The sequence below is a fragment of the Grus americana genome, chromosome 9, assembly GCF_028858705.1.
Source record: "Grus americana isolate bGruAme1 chromosome 9, bGruAme1.mat, whole genome shotgun sequence".
NCBI lineage: Eukaryota > Metazoa > Chordata > Aves > Gruiformes > Gruidae > Grus > Grus americana.
The window spans coordinates 4988266-5002554 of record NC_072860.1 but is presented as its reverse complement, the minus strand read 5'-3'; the positions used below and the strand labels follow the sequence as shown (position 1 = coordinate 5002554).

Genomic DNA, 14289 nt, shown 5'->3' with positions numbered 1-14289 from the left:
CTGCAAAATTTTTCAGCGACTGAGCCAGTGGTGGTAAAGGCAGTCTTTGGGAACCATTGTGATCCTTTGGGAGCTGTTTCCTTGTTTACAGGCCTTTCAGAGAGGCTGGGCACTGCAAAGGCCTCACTTTGTCCTGAGGGCACCAAGGGCGGCCCGGAAGGATGCATGCCGCAGCAAAACAGCTGTCACCAAAACTTCGATCCCCATCAGAAATCCCGTGGCAGCAGAAATTGGGTGGAAGAGGCTGGACAGGAAGAAAGTTTTTAATTTGCCGTGACAGGAAACAAAGCTGTGTCTTGTCAAAAAATTATAGCTCCCTTTTTCTGCCTGTCTCTCGCATGTCAGCAAGCCTCATGATGACTTTCTCGTACAAAGGCAGCTTTACAGAAATGAGCTCAGGGAATGAATTGCAAGAATCAAGTTTATGAAGGAAGGAAAGGCAAGCACCGTAACTTAAATTGCATTTGGTACGGCAAGCGTTGAGCCACATGATGTTTATATTTGACTCTTAGTTTTTATATTGAAGCAAGTTGCTGCTTTTCCCGTAGCTTTGATGGTGTGACACTCTGGTGCCTGGGTTCTCGTGGGGACTGGGAGGGAGTCCTGGGGGAGATGGGAGCCCATGGGACATGCTGCCTTCCCTGACACTCCTGTCAGCCAAGAGTAAGACACAAGCCTGATGATGGGAGTTACTCTCCTACGAAAGCTGGTGAGCAGCAATTCCCGTCGCGCAGGCAGGCAGGCTGCTCTGGGGGTGCAGATGCACGTGATACCCTGTTCCCCAAAGGGCAGGCTCACCCCAGCGCCCTGCAGAGGTTGCTCCAGAGCAGGGACGTGAGGGCCAGCAAAATGCGAACTCATCATGAATGGCTTCTGCTTAAAATACATCAACCACAGAGCACTCCTGTTAAAATTGCTCTTAGGTTACTAATGACATGGCATTCACAGGGGTAGGACGCATGCCCAGTTTCAAAGACCCTTTTACCCAAAGGCGCCCACTTGCTAAGGGCTCTGCGCTGGAAATAGCGAAGAACTTTAATGGGAAACTCTGGAGGACTCTGCAGGTTCAGGATTTGAAGCTGTCAAGACACACAAGATAAAACATGATTTTGAATATATGGTTCAGCTCAGCTATGACGTTAAGATAGCAGTCCTGTAAAACTGCCAGCAAAATCATTGGCAATCCCAATCAAATTATGTTAAGTGCGGTAACTTCTTTGTAATTGGTTTATCTCATGCATGCTTGGAACAAGGGGGGGTGTTATTATTTAAAAAAAAACCCCAACCCTGATATTTGATTTCATTCAAATGAATTCTTATTGCTGGGTAAGGAGACACGTAGGGTGTGTTTGCAGGTGGATGTGTCTTTGTAAGGACTCATAAGAATTTAAGCAATTATTTTTAAAATGTTGCTGACTCTGCCTATGCAAACGCTTGCTTCTCCACAATAAAGAGATTGCAGAGGGCAGGAGGAGATCCCATACTGAAGAATTTTTCAATTTAACTGCTGTGTCCTCTTACCTTCCTGTCCTTCCTTATAGCAAAGGGCATATTCCATCAGCGATTGTCATAGCAACCCTTTTTTGGGTGGTGGTGTCTCTTTCTGGGAGATAAATTTTTCATTGAAAAAACAGTAAATGGGCAGATTTCAAAATTTATGGAGGGGAATGTGTCACCCAAATTCCACTGGCGTTCAGCACGTCTCTGTCTTTTGAAAACTTCTCCCTAGTCTCACCTCTCTGGTTATGGAAATGCCTTCTCAGGAGACGTGTTTTGGGGGGTTGGCTTGGGAGCCGGGGGTGCGTGGTGGAGTTGGGTTTTTTTCTTGACAAAGTAGTTTCAAACAGTTGTTCTAATATACGTGTTAAATCTAATGAGGACAGTTACTGTGTCATTTAATCAGACTTCCATGTCCCAATTCCTAGAGGGATTCTAGGGCAGACTTTGAATGGGAGACACTTGTATTTCCCTTCTCCTTGCCCCACATCTGAATTTTATCTCCTTCACTTTTCTTTCCCTCGCAGTCAGCAGCAAGAAAATTTGTACCTGCATTCACACCAACGGCTGAACTAACGCAGGATAACTCAAATTAGGGGGTAAACATGTAAAGCTTGATGCAATCCCAGGTTACTAGGGAGCTGGAATATTTTTATGCTGAGGTTCTCTGGGTTGAAATCCTCCCTTTTGCAGACCTGGCCATTCAACTCTGTTTTCTCTCATTTTAGGGGAGCACCTGCGAATCTGCCCACAAGGTTATACCTGCTGCACCAGCGAGATGGAGGAGAACTTTGCAAACAAAAGCCGAAGTGAATTTGAAGCCATGCTGAAAGAGGCCGGTCGCTCCGTGCAGACAACCCTAACAGCGCAGCACAGAAGCTTTGACAGTAAGTAAAACCTGCTCAGTTCCCCCCTGCTCAGGATCCAGTCACTGCTTAACTTTCTAAGCAGTGTTTGAGCCAGGGATTTGTGTTTGACATGCCTTCCTCTGCATCTCGCTCGATAGTTTGTGTGAAATGTTGACCTTCAATAGGAATTGTACCTTTGGCAGTGTTTTTGCAAGATCAAGTAATTTTGAGAGCTCCGTTTCAGTGAAGCCATTGCAGGAGGCTGGCAGGCACTCGTACCAACAAATTGTGTACCTTGGCATCGACACAGCTTTTACAAGCATGGCGTAATCAGGTCTACCACAGCAGCATAACATTTGAGGTAGCGATGAAAAACTTGGCACTGTGCCTTGATCTGTAAGTTGAAGAATGTGGTAAAGGTGACTGGATAGCCCTGAGTAGATGGGGAGGGTTTAAGGAGGCATGAATTTTTCTTGTCCTTTCCATATAGATTGCAAATGAAAAGGAAGTTAGTTCATATTAGACACTTGCAAGTTTTGGCTTTGTACAAACATCAGAAAGTGTTGTACAGCAGTGAAGGTTTTAGAGACTCTGGCACATAAGATGTGGACAAACATGCTCTCCAAAGTACAGTATCCCTCCTAACGTACTAAGCAAAGGCTAAGGATGGCTCTCTTATTGTTCCCTGAAGAATCCATTTTGCAGTGCACAGTAAGGCTCAAGGTCTGAAGGCCACTGGAAATAAGTGGTTTATTGGCAAAATTGAGATGACCTATGATTCAGAAACTGTATCCATTATCAGATTTTGAAGAAGGTCAGACATTTAGAATCACGGTCCTCCTAACTTTATCAACAGTCATCATATGGAGTTATCGTGAAAAGAATAGGAGTTGGGGAAAGAAGCTATAATAGCCAGAAAGGTGGAACTGGAAATTTCAAGCAGTAAATAATAGATCTAAAGAAATAAGCCTGACCTTCAGGGAGCTGATAACTGAGATTAAGTGCTTTTGCACTGAATAGAAAGAAAAGGCAGTGCATCTCTGCAAAATGCATTGTAACTGTGTGGCCAGGGGTGACCACAGAGAAGGCATTCCTTTAAAAGCTCAAAATTAATTGATTTTTCAACTGCCTTAAAAAGTGATAACCAAGACTTTCAAAAGAGCCTTAGAATGCTGGTTGCTCAGACTGATGTCTGAATGGGACCTGATATTGCTGCCGCTGAGCGCGCTCGCTGACCTCTGAAATCCAGCCCTTCACAGGGGTGAACACCAAACACTCACCAGCCTTGGCACCCTCTCCCTCCACTGACTATTGCAGCATTGGCTGGTATCGAATAAAAGCTGCTCTTTATTTTTGCCACAGACGCTCAAAAGAACATAGTTCTACGTCTGTCATGTAAGAGAGTGCAAAATTTGATGGAAGCTTTGAGGATTATATTGATGAGCAGAAATTGCCTCGTGAAGAACTGTTTTAGTATGAGTGTGATGTTTTGGTGGATCAATAATAATAATAACAGCAACAAGAATAATAGTAAACAAAGCCAAGCATATGAAAGGAGGATGCTTGTACTGAGATGGCATTAGGGCTATAAGGGCTTTTTTTTTCTTTTTTTCTTTTTTCTTTTTTCTTTTCTCTTTTTTTTCTTTTCTCTTTTTTTTCTTTTCTCTTTTTTTCTTTTCTCTTTTTTCTTTTCTCTTTTTTCTTTTTTCTTCTCTCTTTTTTCTTCTTTTTTCTTCTCTCTTTTTTCTTCTCTCTTTTTTCTTTTCTCTTTTTTCTTTTCTCTTTTTTCTTTTCTCTTTTTTCTTTTCTCTTTTTTCTTTTCTCTTTTTTCTTTTCTCTTTTTTCTTTTCTCTTTTTTCTTTTCTCTTTTCTCCTCTTCTCCTCTCTTTTTTTTCTTTTTTTTGCTCCCCAGCATTTTACAAAAATAGAACTTTTTTTCTGTGGTGCATACCCGAGTTTCTTTTAAGCATCAAACAAAGTAAGTGTTCAATAAGCAAAGTACTACTTTAGCCGACCATAATGCACAGACCATTGCTGTTTTGCAGTGGGAATAACCTCACTTGAGCCCGCAAGGCCAAGAAGATGTCTCCTGCTCCCATTATACCTTTTTAGTTTGCTTAACTGCCCTTGCAATCAATATAGAGTTTATAATTTATGCAAGACATGATTTTAAAAAAGAAAAATTCATCATATTGTGTCTGAGTTTCCAGCATGACTTTACCTATAAGCAGTATTAGTATTTTTTCTTTAGCTACTGCATAGATGGTTTAAAATTGAGAGTGTTCGGTGATGGGGTAATGGAATTACTTCAGCTGCTGAAACAATGCCATAGAAACCACATAATTTTCCAGTTAATGTTATTAATCTCACAGTTAACAAGACTTTTTGTAGGTAGTGCTATTTAGAATTGTTCAATAAAAGGGTTTTTTAATGTCAGATTGATGAGTTCTAGTCTGTCTGGCACCGAATGCCTGGTTTTGCTGGATTTCCTTAGCAGCAGCTCGGAGTGCAGGTTTGGGGGTTGCAGAGGTACCAATGCACTGCTTGTCTTCATATCAGTGATTTTGTTTGGCCTTAGGAGGATATAGTGGGGGAGGCTCCACTGGATGGGGATGTCCAACCCTTTCTTGTAGTATTTGCAGCCTGGAGATCAGATTATTCATATATTCTCTGCTAGCAGGTGTGGCACATTGAACTTTAAGCCTGGAGCTGTCTTTTTTAGATTCTTCACAGCAAATCTTGCTTTTGTAATCTCACCACTGATCATGGCAACAGTCTCTACTTGTACGTTGCCCTGAAGCTCCAGCTAGAAAATAACAAGGCTACACCAATCTGCCTCTGAAGTAATATTCTCCATGCTAGCGGTCAACATTTTGCTTTGGAGAATAATTAATCCTTGCAGGTTGTTGTCTGTAAAGCCCTAAATTGTCAGAGCACCTCTATTCTGAGCTACAGCTTTGTCCTGTTGCAAGGAATAATAATCTTTATATATATATATATATATATATATATATATAAAAAAAAATACAATCTGTTGTTTCAGTCTCACTGGCTGCTTTTGGGGCAAACACTTGGTGGCCAAGGGCAGAATGTCCTTTATCTCATACAAAATATTTTTAGAGAAAATATACATACAAAACACAGATGACATACAATAAGTATAGCCAGACAGTCAGAAGTGATATATGTGGAATAGGATCCTATGGTTTGAGCACTCTCTCTGCATAGCAGAGGACACATGCCTGCTGGGATGCCCTTCCCCCAGGATCTGCCAGGGCTAAATTTAAAGTTTAACAGCCTACAGTATTGCTTAGCTGCTTACTAGTGCATTTATTGTTTTCCTTTAGTTTACTGTAGTTAGCAGGATTTGGGGGTATTGGGTTCGAGCTACACGTGTCATTGGCTTGCTGTTAACCTTTTAGCTGAAAAGGTAGGATTTTGCTCTACAACCAATTGGTTTTAATTTAAAAAAGAAAAGGAAAAAAAAAAAGCACAGACTATGAGTGATAGGAGCATATGCTTTTGATAAGTCAGCGATATGGAGGACGTTGAGGTCAGAGTAGTGGTATTTCATTAGCAGGATTATACGCACAAATTCTTTGTTCATTCTGATGTCCCAGGGCTCTTGGTCAGGCAGGGAGGGAGATGTAGTTACCTGGGTGCACAGCCTGTGGCAGGGACCTGCTGGAGGCTGCCAGGCTGGCTTTGGTCAGAGTTTATTTGCCTGGAAAATTGTACATAACCCATACTTTGAAAGTAAAACTTGAATAATAAAAGTGAAAACAAGATTAGGAGGCTTGGAGGAAGCTGGGACAGTCTCTGTTGAGACTGGTACTAAATACTGTTTTAAAGATGCTACCAACATTATACATGCCTCAGAGATTTTAATTGCAGAATGTGCTTGTTTTGGTATCATCTCAGTGGATGGGAAATTTTTGGTCTGTTATTATAAAATAAAATACTTTGAGAAAGAACTTTCCTCAAGCAGATGGTTTCAAGAAACTGCTGAGAGCTGCCTGTTGCCCCCTCTGCTGGCTGCAGAATAGGAGTTAGCCAGTAAAGTGCTTTGGTTCTTGATTTGTGCTGCGAGCAAGTTACAAACATTGGGCAGGTTTGGGGGAGATTCCTTGGGAAAATGAGGGGGTTTTTTTGCATATGACACGACTCTAAGTCACTGTTGCACAAAGTTATGGGACTTCTGAACTCCAGTCCTTCCCAATGAAACTTGTGCCTGCATAATCTGTTACAGAACACAGAGCTGAGCCTGGAAAAACTTCTGGACCATGCAGGAAAGGCCAAACGAGTGATTTGTGATGCTTAGTCAGAGCAGTCACGATAGGAGCCGGCGCAGCCCGAGAAGACAACATGGGCTGGGGCTGCATGGCTGGTAGAGGGGCGGAAGGAGGGAGTGAGAGCAAGCAGTGCTTGGAGTGACAGCGAGGGGCTGCAAGCAGCAAGGAACAAGGCTGTTTTTCTAGTCTTGATGAAAGCTCACTTGTTGAGAGCCTAATCCTTGTCTGTCTCTCTCTTTTCTCCCTTCTTCTCCACTTAAATCACTTTTTAATAATACTGCAGTGTTGTGCCAATCTTTCCTTCCCAATCATTTTGGTACACTTAGCAAGCGCTCCCTATGTGACTGCTGACCTTTAGCTGTGAGCCAGGAAATCTGTCCTTTCAGAATTGTTTCATGTTTTCAGGAAATATCAACAAGCCGAACCAAAAATCTTGGCTTTTATTCCATACTGTATAGTCTGAAAACGATTCATAGCTCTCATAAATTCTGGGATTTTTAAGCTGTGACAATCAAATGCAGGTTAAAAATTATGTATTTTATAGGTGGCTGCTCATTGGAAAGTTGATGTCATGTAAAAGCTTTCATAATGTCCAGTGTTGGTAGCTGGAAATTGCATATGCTGAAACACAGACCATGCAGATAATTAACGTTATTCGAGAGTTAGTTTTAGACCGTTACATATTTCGTATGAAGATGAATCATTGTTTTAAATGTTACAAGGTGGGGAACGTCCTAGAAGCTGTTACACACTGATGGTTAAAATTTTGGAGATTTCTAAAGGCCCCTTGTTTAAAATTCAACCAAACGTACCTTCATCAGAGGAACTGACTTATTTAACCCACAGTACCTAGAGTTTCAGCCCCTAGAAGGACTGTTTGGGGAGAGAGGCATATATAGATATATTTATTTACGTATACTGTGGATGCTTAAGGAAGCTGATCAGGAGGCTGTGGAATAAGCCCAGCAGGCAGAGCTCTGTCCTACCTGCTGACTTTAAACATGGACTACAAAATCCAGACCTGAATCTGAATTTTGCAGGGATTTTCTCAGTTGCTGATAACATGAACCAAGCCCTGCCAGCCTGAAATTTTAAGGTATCTGAATTTGGTGGCCCACACACCAAAGGATGTGTTCTGAGTGATGTAGGACTACTCTGTGCAGAAAATGATTGACAGAAGACTGAAGCAATGATGATCTGGGCTACGGGGACTCTGTCCCCAAATGCATTGATCCAACACAACTGCTCCACACTTCCAGCATCCTGCCACCTCTGCTCTGGGCTACGAGTGTTCCGTGGGTTTGGTGAGGCGCTGTCTGAAAGATACTGTGTTTATGTAGGAACAGGAAAGAAGTTTTCCAGGGGCTGGTTATGCCTTAAAATATGGAAATGCTGCTGTGTTTTGAAATAGCTTCCTTTATTTCAAAGGTTGTGGAAAGGAGCACTTCCGGAGCCGGCAGTGTCCCTCTGGCAGTCCCAGCCTACGCTCGGTGAGCTGGCTGCCTCCCGCTGCCCTTGGCATTGGCACTGGCTGCTCCTAGGAGCCAAGCATTTGGGTCTGGACTTTAAATATATTACTTTTCATCCAGAAGCCCCTAATTAGCCGGGGATGCTCTTTTTTGTGGTAACTCCCCACGCTGGTGCTCTGCCCCTCAAATTGTGGTGTGTGGCTTCAGTTGGTGGCCTTGGCCATGGACTCAGCTCTGTGGGAGAGTGCTGACCTCTTGCATTGGCTTCTGTTGGTCTCATAACTGAACATCTAATATCAAGCAGTGCCTGTGCACAGGCATCTTTTCCAAATTGGAAAGTATAAATGGGCCTAAAACACTTGAGCCCCCAAACAGAAAGCTAGTAGAGTCAGGGAAACTGAGGAAGAGGAGGGAATTAAGGGGAGGAAGGTGTTTGACATAAGCAGGAAGCTTAACGGTCTTTTTTTCCTAGTGAGATGACACAGAAACAGAAGGACAAGAAACCTGGGAGTCAGTCGCTTTTGCTAAATAAGTGTTCGTCACCTGCACTGCATTTCTCTGACAGGCCAAGGGTACCCTGTTTGGCAAAGCACCATTAATTGTTTTGTGCCCCCTCCTGCATGAGGCTTGGGCAGCATCGCTCAGAAGCAGCCCAGTTCTCCCCCAGCTTTGCCTCTGGGAGTTGTTAGCAAAAGTACTTATAAGAGGGGCTATCAAAGATTGTTCCTTTGGCTCCCCTGGACTTCCTTCCCTTAGGGTTGGTTTTGGGAGGAGATAGAAAGAGAGAGAACATCCTTTAACCTGGAAATAAAAAAAACAGGGTCCTCAGGCAGATCCAGGATGGGGAAACAAATAAGGGGGTTCCCTTGGAGGCCTTCTTAGGAGGAAGGCAGCAACTTGCCTCCTTCCTTGTTTCCCCCAAGGAGCCACCTTAAGAAAACCACAGCACAAGGCAGGATTGATGCAAGTCCGACCGTCACTCCTCCGCAATCACGCTCTGCAGAAAGAAGATACTTTCATGTGTGGTGCTGAGCATCTTGTTTGGTATTTATGGTTTCCTGGAATGGGGTGCGGTGTCTACTGAGGCGCATTCCTGGGCTCAGCAAGATTAATCCTGACAGGTAGCTGCCTCGGGGAAGCAAATGCTTAGGCTCACCTGTAACAGCTCCAGCACCTGGAGTTTTCTCTCCCCTTACAGCCACTTCTCTTCACATTTAATCTGCGAGGCTCTGTTGTGTGCTGCAGGGTATATTGCAATGTACGTGCTGCACTTTGCTTAACAGATGGTATAGGCACAATATTCTCTTTTATAGAAAGAAAAGAGAACAAAACAAGGCAGTGGCTGGGATGAGAGCACTACACTGGGGTGCCTCCTGCAAGGGCTTGCACACCCCAAAGAGATGAGCTGCTTCACCCCTGCAGAAGTCAGATTAGGTAGAAAAGGTAGATCAGGCATCTTGGTTTCAGTAGCTGTCACCATGTTTTGTCTTGCACTCAAAAAAAGCTGCCTCTGAGTGCTCAGGGAACAGTGAAATGTGCATCTGCTTGGGGACATAAAAGAAAGCACCTGCTCTTCTGAGATAGTGGATGACACAGGCACATTTTGCAAGAAATTAGTGGTGTCCAGATAGTAATTTCAGAAGAAAGTGTCGGCAGAGTTTATTTTAATGTTCAGGAATCAGTGCACAAATCTCTTGAAAACCTCTGATTTCACAGAGTAAGCAGCCAAGCTTTTATTACAAGTGCTGGATGTGGCCTTCAGTGACTGAGGCAGCGTTGCACTCAGATGGCCGGATGGATGTCAGAGCAGTGAAACAGGAGACGAACAGCTGAGGTTTTTCTGCATGGCTCTGCAGAAGAGCCCGTGTCTTGAACCAGTTTACGGTCAGCCATCTTCCAGCTGGTTTACTGGTTTCCACATGAAGCAGTTTTCACCCTTCAGCTCTCCGATGCTCAGTGTTTCTCATAAGAGGAAAAAACTAGGATTTCCTGGGCTACTCTTGTTGCAAAGAAATGTGAGTGCTCTGAATCAGCTCTTGAGTTGCTAATTCCTCCCCAGTTCAACATTTGCCAAGAATCCCGTAGTTTGGTAGCATCAAGGGCTCCAGAGGCAAGGTGCTGTCCCTGCTTACAGATCGGCATATACAAAAGCTTGAAAATACGATACTGAAATATGCGGCATGTCCTGGCATAGGAGATTGTGTTATTTTGACTACTTCAAGATATCTGTTCCCATTTGAGATGATAGAAGTACTTTGTTCTCTCTCACCAGAAATGCTCGCAGCAAACTGTTGATTCTGCTTTATTGTTATTGGCATTGAAGTAGCACATCCGTAGAGCCAAGAAGCATCTTGTTACTGTAAGACACTGCAGGGCATCCTGCCTGTCTTTAGGCTCAACCTGTGGTCTAAGGATGTTGTTTAAAAACAAAAAAAAACCAAACAAAAAACAGGTTTGAGTGAGTGGACTATGGAGGGAGGAGATGAGTGGAAGATAAAACGACAGGTTTGTGCTAGAAGTGGGAACAGAGCTCAAGTCCCTTGGCTTTGGGTAAGATGCAGAAGTACCAGAAGTCCCTCTAGCCCACAAAATGCCATGATCATCTTCTGGTAAGAGAACAAAATACATCATGTCATCCCACGTCTTACAGACATGTATCAACCAAGACCTTTTGATGCATTCATTCTCAGTGTCCCCCACCTAATTGGGAACAGGCACTGGCTCTAAACACTCCTCGGGTCTTGGTACAAGTGGGTTTTTGTGTAATGACCCTTCCAAAGTGGAAGCCATCATCAAAACCCTGAAGGAAGTCTGCAAACAACTTACATATATGAGGGCAAGGATGTAACAGAGTTTTTTGGTATGTGGTAACCCGTGTGATTAGGGGAGTTGGGCCAATTTTTAGAGTGTAGCATGAGTACCAGAGGTACCAATGGAAGCTTGAAGGTGCTGTGTGTCTATAAAAATGAGGCTGAGAATTAATCTATCTACAGGGAGAGTGAAAGATAATCTATTTTGGGGGTAGAAAGAGGCTGAATGCCTTTACTGATAAGCATTTCACCTTTACATTTGCCATGGCTGCTTAAGGACACTTCACTTCTCCCCCTCCCTTTCCCATTCTCATTTATTTCCTCCTTTCAGACCAACACAGCTTCTTGAATTTAAAAATACGGTTAACATGGTGTAATATGTGCAGAGCTTTTTCCAGTACCTCACTTCCCTTCCAGGCTGTGTCAGGGTAGTTTGATTCTATATCTAGTATTTTCTGAAATTAGCCAGGTTAGACGGAAAGAAAACCCTCATTTTACCCACCAGTTCATAGCTACTTCTGAAGAAACTGGGTAGTATTAAGTCATTCTTGTTAAACCTGCAGATTTGGCCAAGACACCAATGAGCTGGGTTTGTTTCACTGTGAAGAGAAATAGAAATTAGAAAACTCAGCTTTCACAGGACCTGATTCTGCAAAATGTGAGTCCAGCATCAGGTGTTTTGAGTTGGTGGAGCCAGGGATAGGATACACTACGCATTTTGCTTCAGCTAGAAAGCCTTCTTTAGATGACATCTAAAAATGGTAGTTTTGTCAAGGGCCTATAAAGATTTCTCTTTAGTAATAGTCCTCCTAATCCTCTGCTATCCCAGCAGGGTCAGTCCTTTGCAGAAAGTCACTCCACATTGCTCAGCGGTGGTTCCTGCTGACCAAGGGGCACCATCAGCACGTGCTCACCCGAAGGCCACCGTGAAAGCAGCCCATGTAAGAGCCCAGACAGGAAAACAATGAGAGTGCATTCATTCGTAGAGAAAAGAAATAAGGATTCAGTTTTTCCCTCTGCAGCACCTTTTTATCAATTGCCTAGTTTTATTTTTGCATGTAATGCTGGAACTGTTGTCTCCATTTGTCGTAGCTACATCTCCAAGAGGAATACATACATTTCCACATTGATCGCTACACCTGCTGCTTTAAACAACAGCCATAATCTCTTTCGCTGGCTCAACCTGCGAGAGCTGCCAAATGAGAGTCTGAAACAAAATTAAACAAAATAAGAAAAATTATCATAGAGAGAGCCATGAAAATGGCTTTGATTTTCATTCTTATAAAAAGAATGAGGGCTGTGATTTATTTATTTTTTTTAAAGCAGTATAGTCAAGAGCATGAATTCATTGAAACTCAGTGGCTTGGAGGTGTTGATTAAGGGAGGGGGTCAAATACATAGAAAATGATATGTGTGTATGTACGTATGCAGACAGGTGTGTGTATTTCAGGTGAAATGCGGCAAGCCTCAGTTTCAGGAATTGCTGTATTTATAGGTGTCACTAGGGATGAATATTATAGTATATTTACATGTCAAGAGGTAGCAAGTATGTTAGTTTGATTTGGGAATGCCACAAATATCTAGTTAAATGTGAATGCTAAATTGTGGTCTCCAGCTGTTCTTAAACAAATGAAGCTCCAAATGAAGGAGAAATCAGATACAAAAAGAGGAACAGCTTCACTCTGAATACCGAGGGCTTCGATCTTTTGGTTTTCATTTCCAGTAGTGTTTTGCAAGTGATGCACTGCTTAGCACCCCAGCGGCAACTGTCTCTGCTCCACAGTTTCCCAAGCGGCATGGCAATGGTAAAAATAAATAAACAAATCCAACACCTCCAACCTCCCTCCCCAAAAGCCCGAGACAGCTGCAAGCTGGGAGTCAGACTGTCGGTTAATCAAGGCTTGGGGAAATAATGTTTCTTACAATTTAAGATTAGCATCGAGCTTGGATTCAGCTTTTAACACACTGGAGATAATTGAGCGGCTCCCTACAGCCCCAGCAGTACAGCGATTCACTTGTAAAATGCAACCTCTGTTTTAATGCTGCTAAAAATGAATAAATTGGTCCTCAAGGACTAATGAATGCCAATAAAAGTATTGCGTGGCAGCATGTAGTAAACTTGTCGTGGGGGAAATGGCTGGAATTTACTTTCCTGAGAGCAGGATTTCAGCTCTCTTCTGGTGCACCCATCTGTGCCCACAGCTCTGCTCCTGCTCTTCTGTCATAGGAAAGCAAGGGCTTAGACAGAAATATCCAAGAATAATATATAGCCATAATTTTTTTGGTTTGTGCTTTATTTGTGACATCTGAGGGCAGAAGTAGAGCATCCTGTTTGTCTTGGTTCACTGTAAATCAAGGACTTTTTTGTATCTTTGCTCTCCAAATTTGGCTCCCAATTAATAATGGTACAGAGGTAGCGTTCCTCCTCCTCCTCCTCCAATGCTCACCGCTTTGGCTGGCGTGAAGAGCCTGGGTGCACCAAGCGATCATCCTCCCTCACACTTCTAAGTGAATGAGAAGGCACTACACAGCTGGCTATACCCATCACAAAAACTGCCAGTGTTTTAAATGTCGGGCGTGCATTTGCTGCAGCTCAGAAAAATCACTGCTATTTCAAACTTGAATTTTGTCCAGCTTGAGGAGCTCTTTGAAAGGAATATAATTGTTCTTGTTTCTTGTTTGGCATCCTCTGCTTTTTGTGTCTGCCGCAGCAGTTTTTAGTCGGGTTGGAGAGAACATGGTTGAGCAGAGCCGGGTGAGCTTCCCTCTCGTCCCCCACCGTGTGGGGTTCCCAGGAGGTCATGGCAAACCCCAGCCCAGTACCGTGTTTGCCTTCCTGGTAGTGCCCGACCTGTCACCATCAGGTCCCTGACCTAGTACACAGTTCAGCTTCTGTTTGACCATATCTGCTGTATGAAACAGATAAGAAACACTAAATATTTTCATGTTTGCATTGTCCATTAACGAAATAGCAAGAAGGCAAAAGGCTAGAAGTGAGATTCCTTGTGCAGCCTTAATTTGTGCCTCCCTCTCTGGCACAAATATACTATTCATACTCGCTCTCTAATGATGTGATCCAAGACTTTTTTTTTTTTCCACAGGCCCCTTGCGTCTTGCAGGGCATATGATAGATGATGTCTGCTGAATCATCGTCATTTGTTGTGTAGCGTGGTGCATTATTTACTGTGCAGCAGCCAAATCCTGCACTGAGTACATAATTATTAATTTCCTCATAGGCTAATTAAAGATTGTATCATAATGCACACGCATCAGGGAGCTGAATTAAGGTTTCACCAGCAACTTGAATTTTTTTCTTTCCCTAAGTCTGGGGATGTTTGGCTTTGCAATTACAAGACAGACTTCACTGTAGTCT

General features: G+C 43.1%; 1 protein-coding gene across 5 annotated transcripts in view; it reads left to right on the top strand.

Annotated features, from left to right (window-relative positions):
- Positions 1–14289, top strand: part of GPC1 (glypican 1) — a 300538-nt gene that overhangs the window by 190588 nt on the left and 95661 nt on the right. For all 5 annotated transcript variants that reach the window (XM_054836048.1, XM_054836047.1, XM_054836049.1 and 2 more), the window contains one exon: positions 2226–2384. In XM_054836048.1, coding sequence (XP_054692023.1) covers positions 2226–2384 — 159 coding nt within the window. The remainder of the gene's footprint in view (positions 1–2225; positions 2385–14289) is intronic.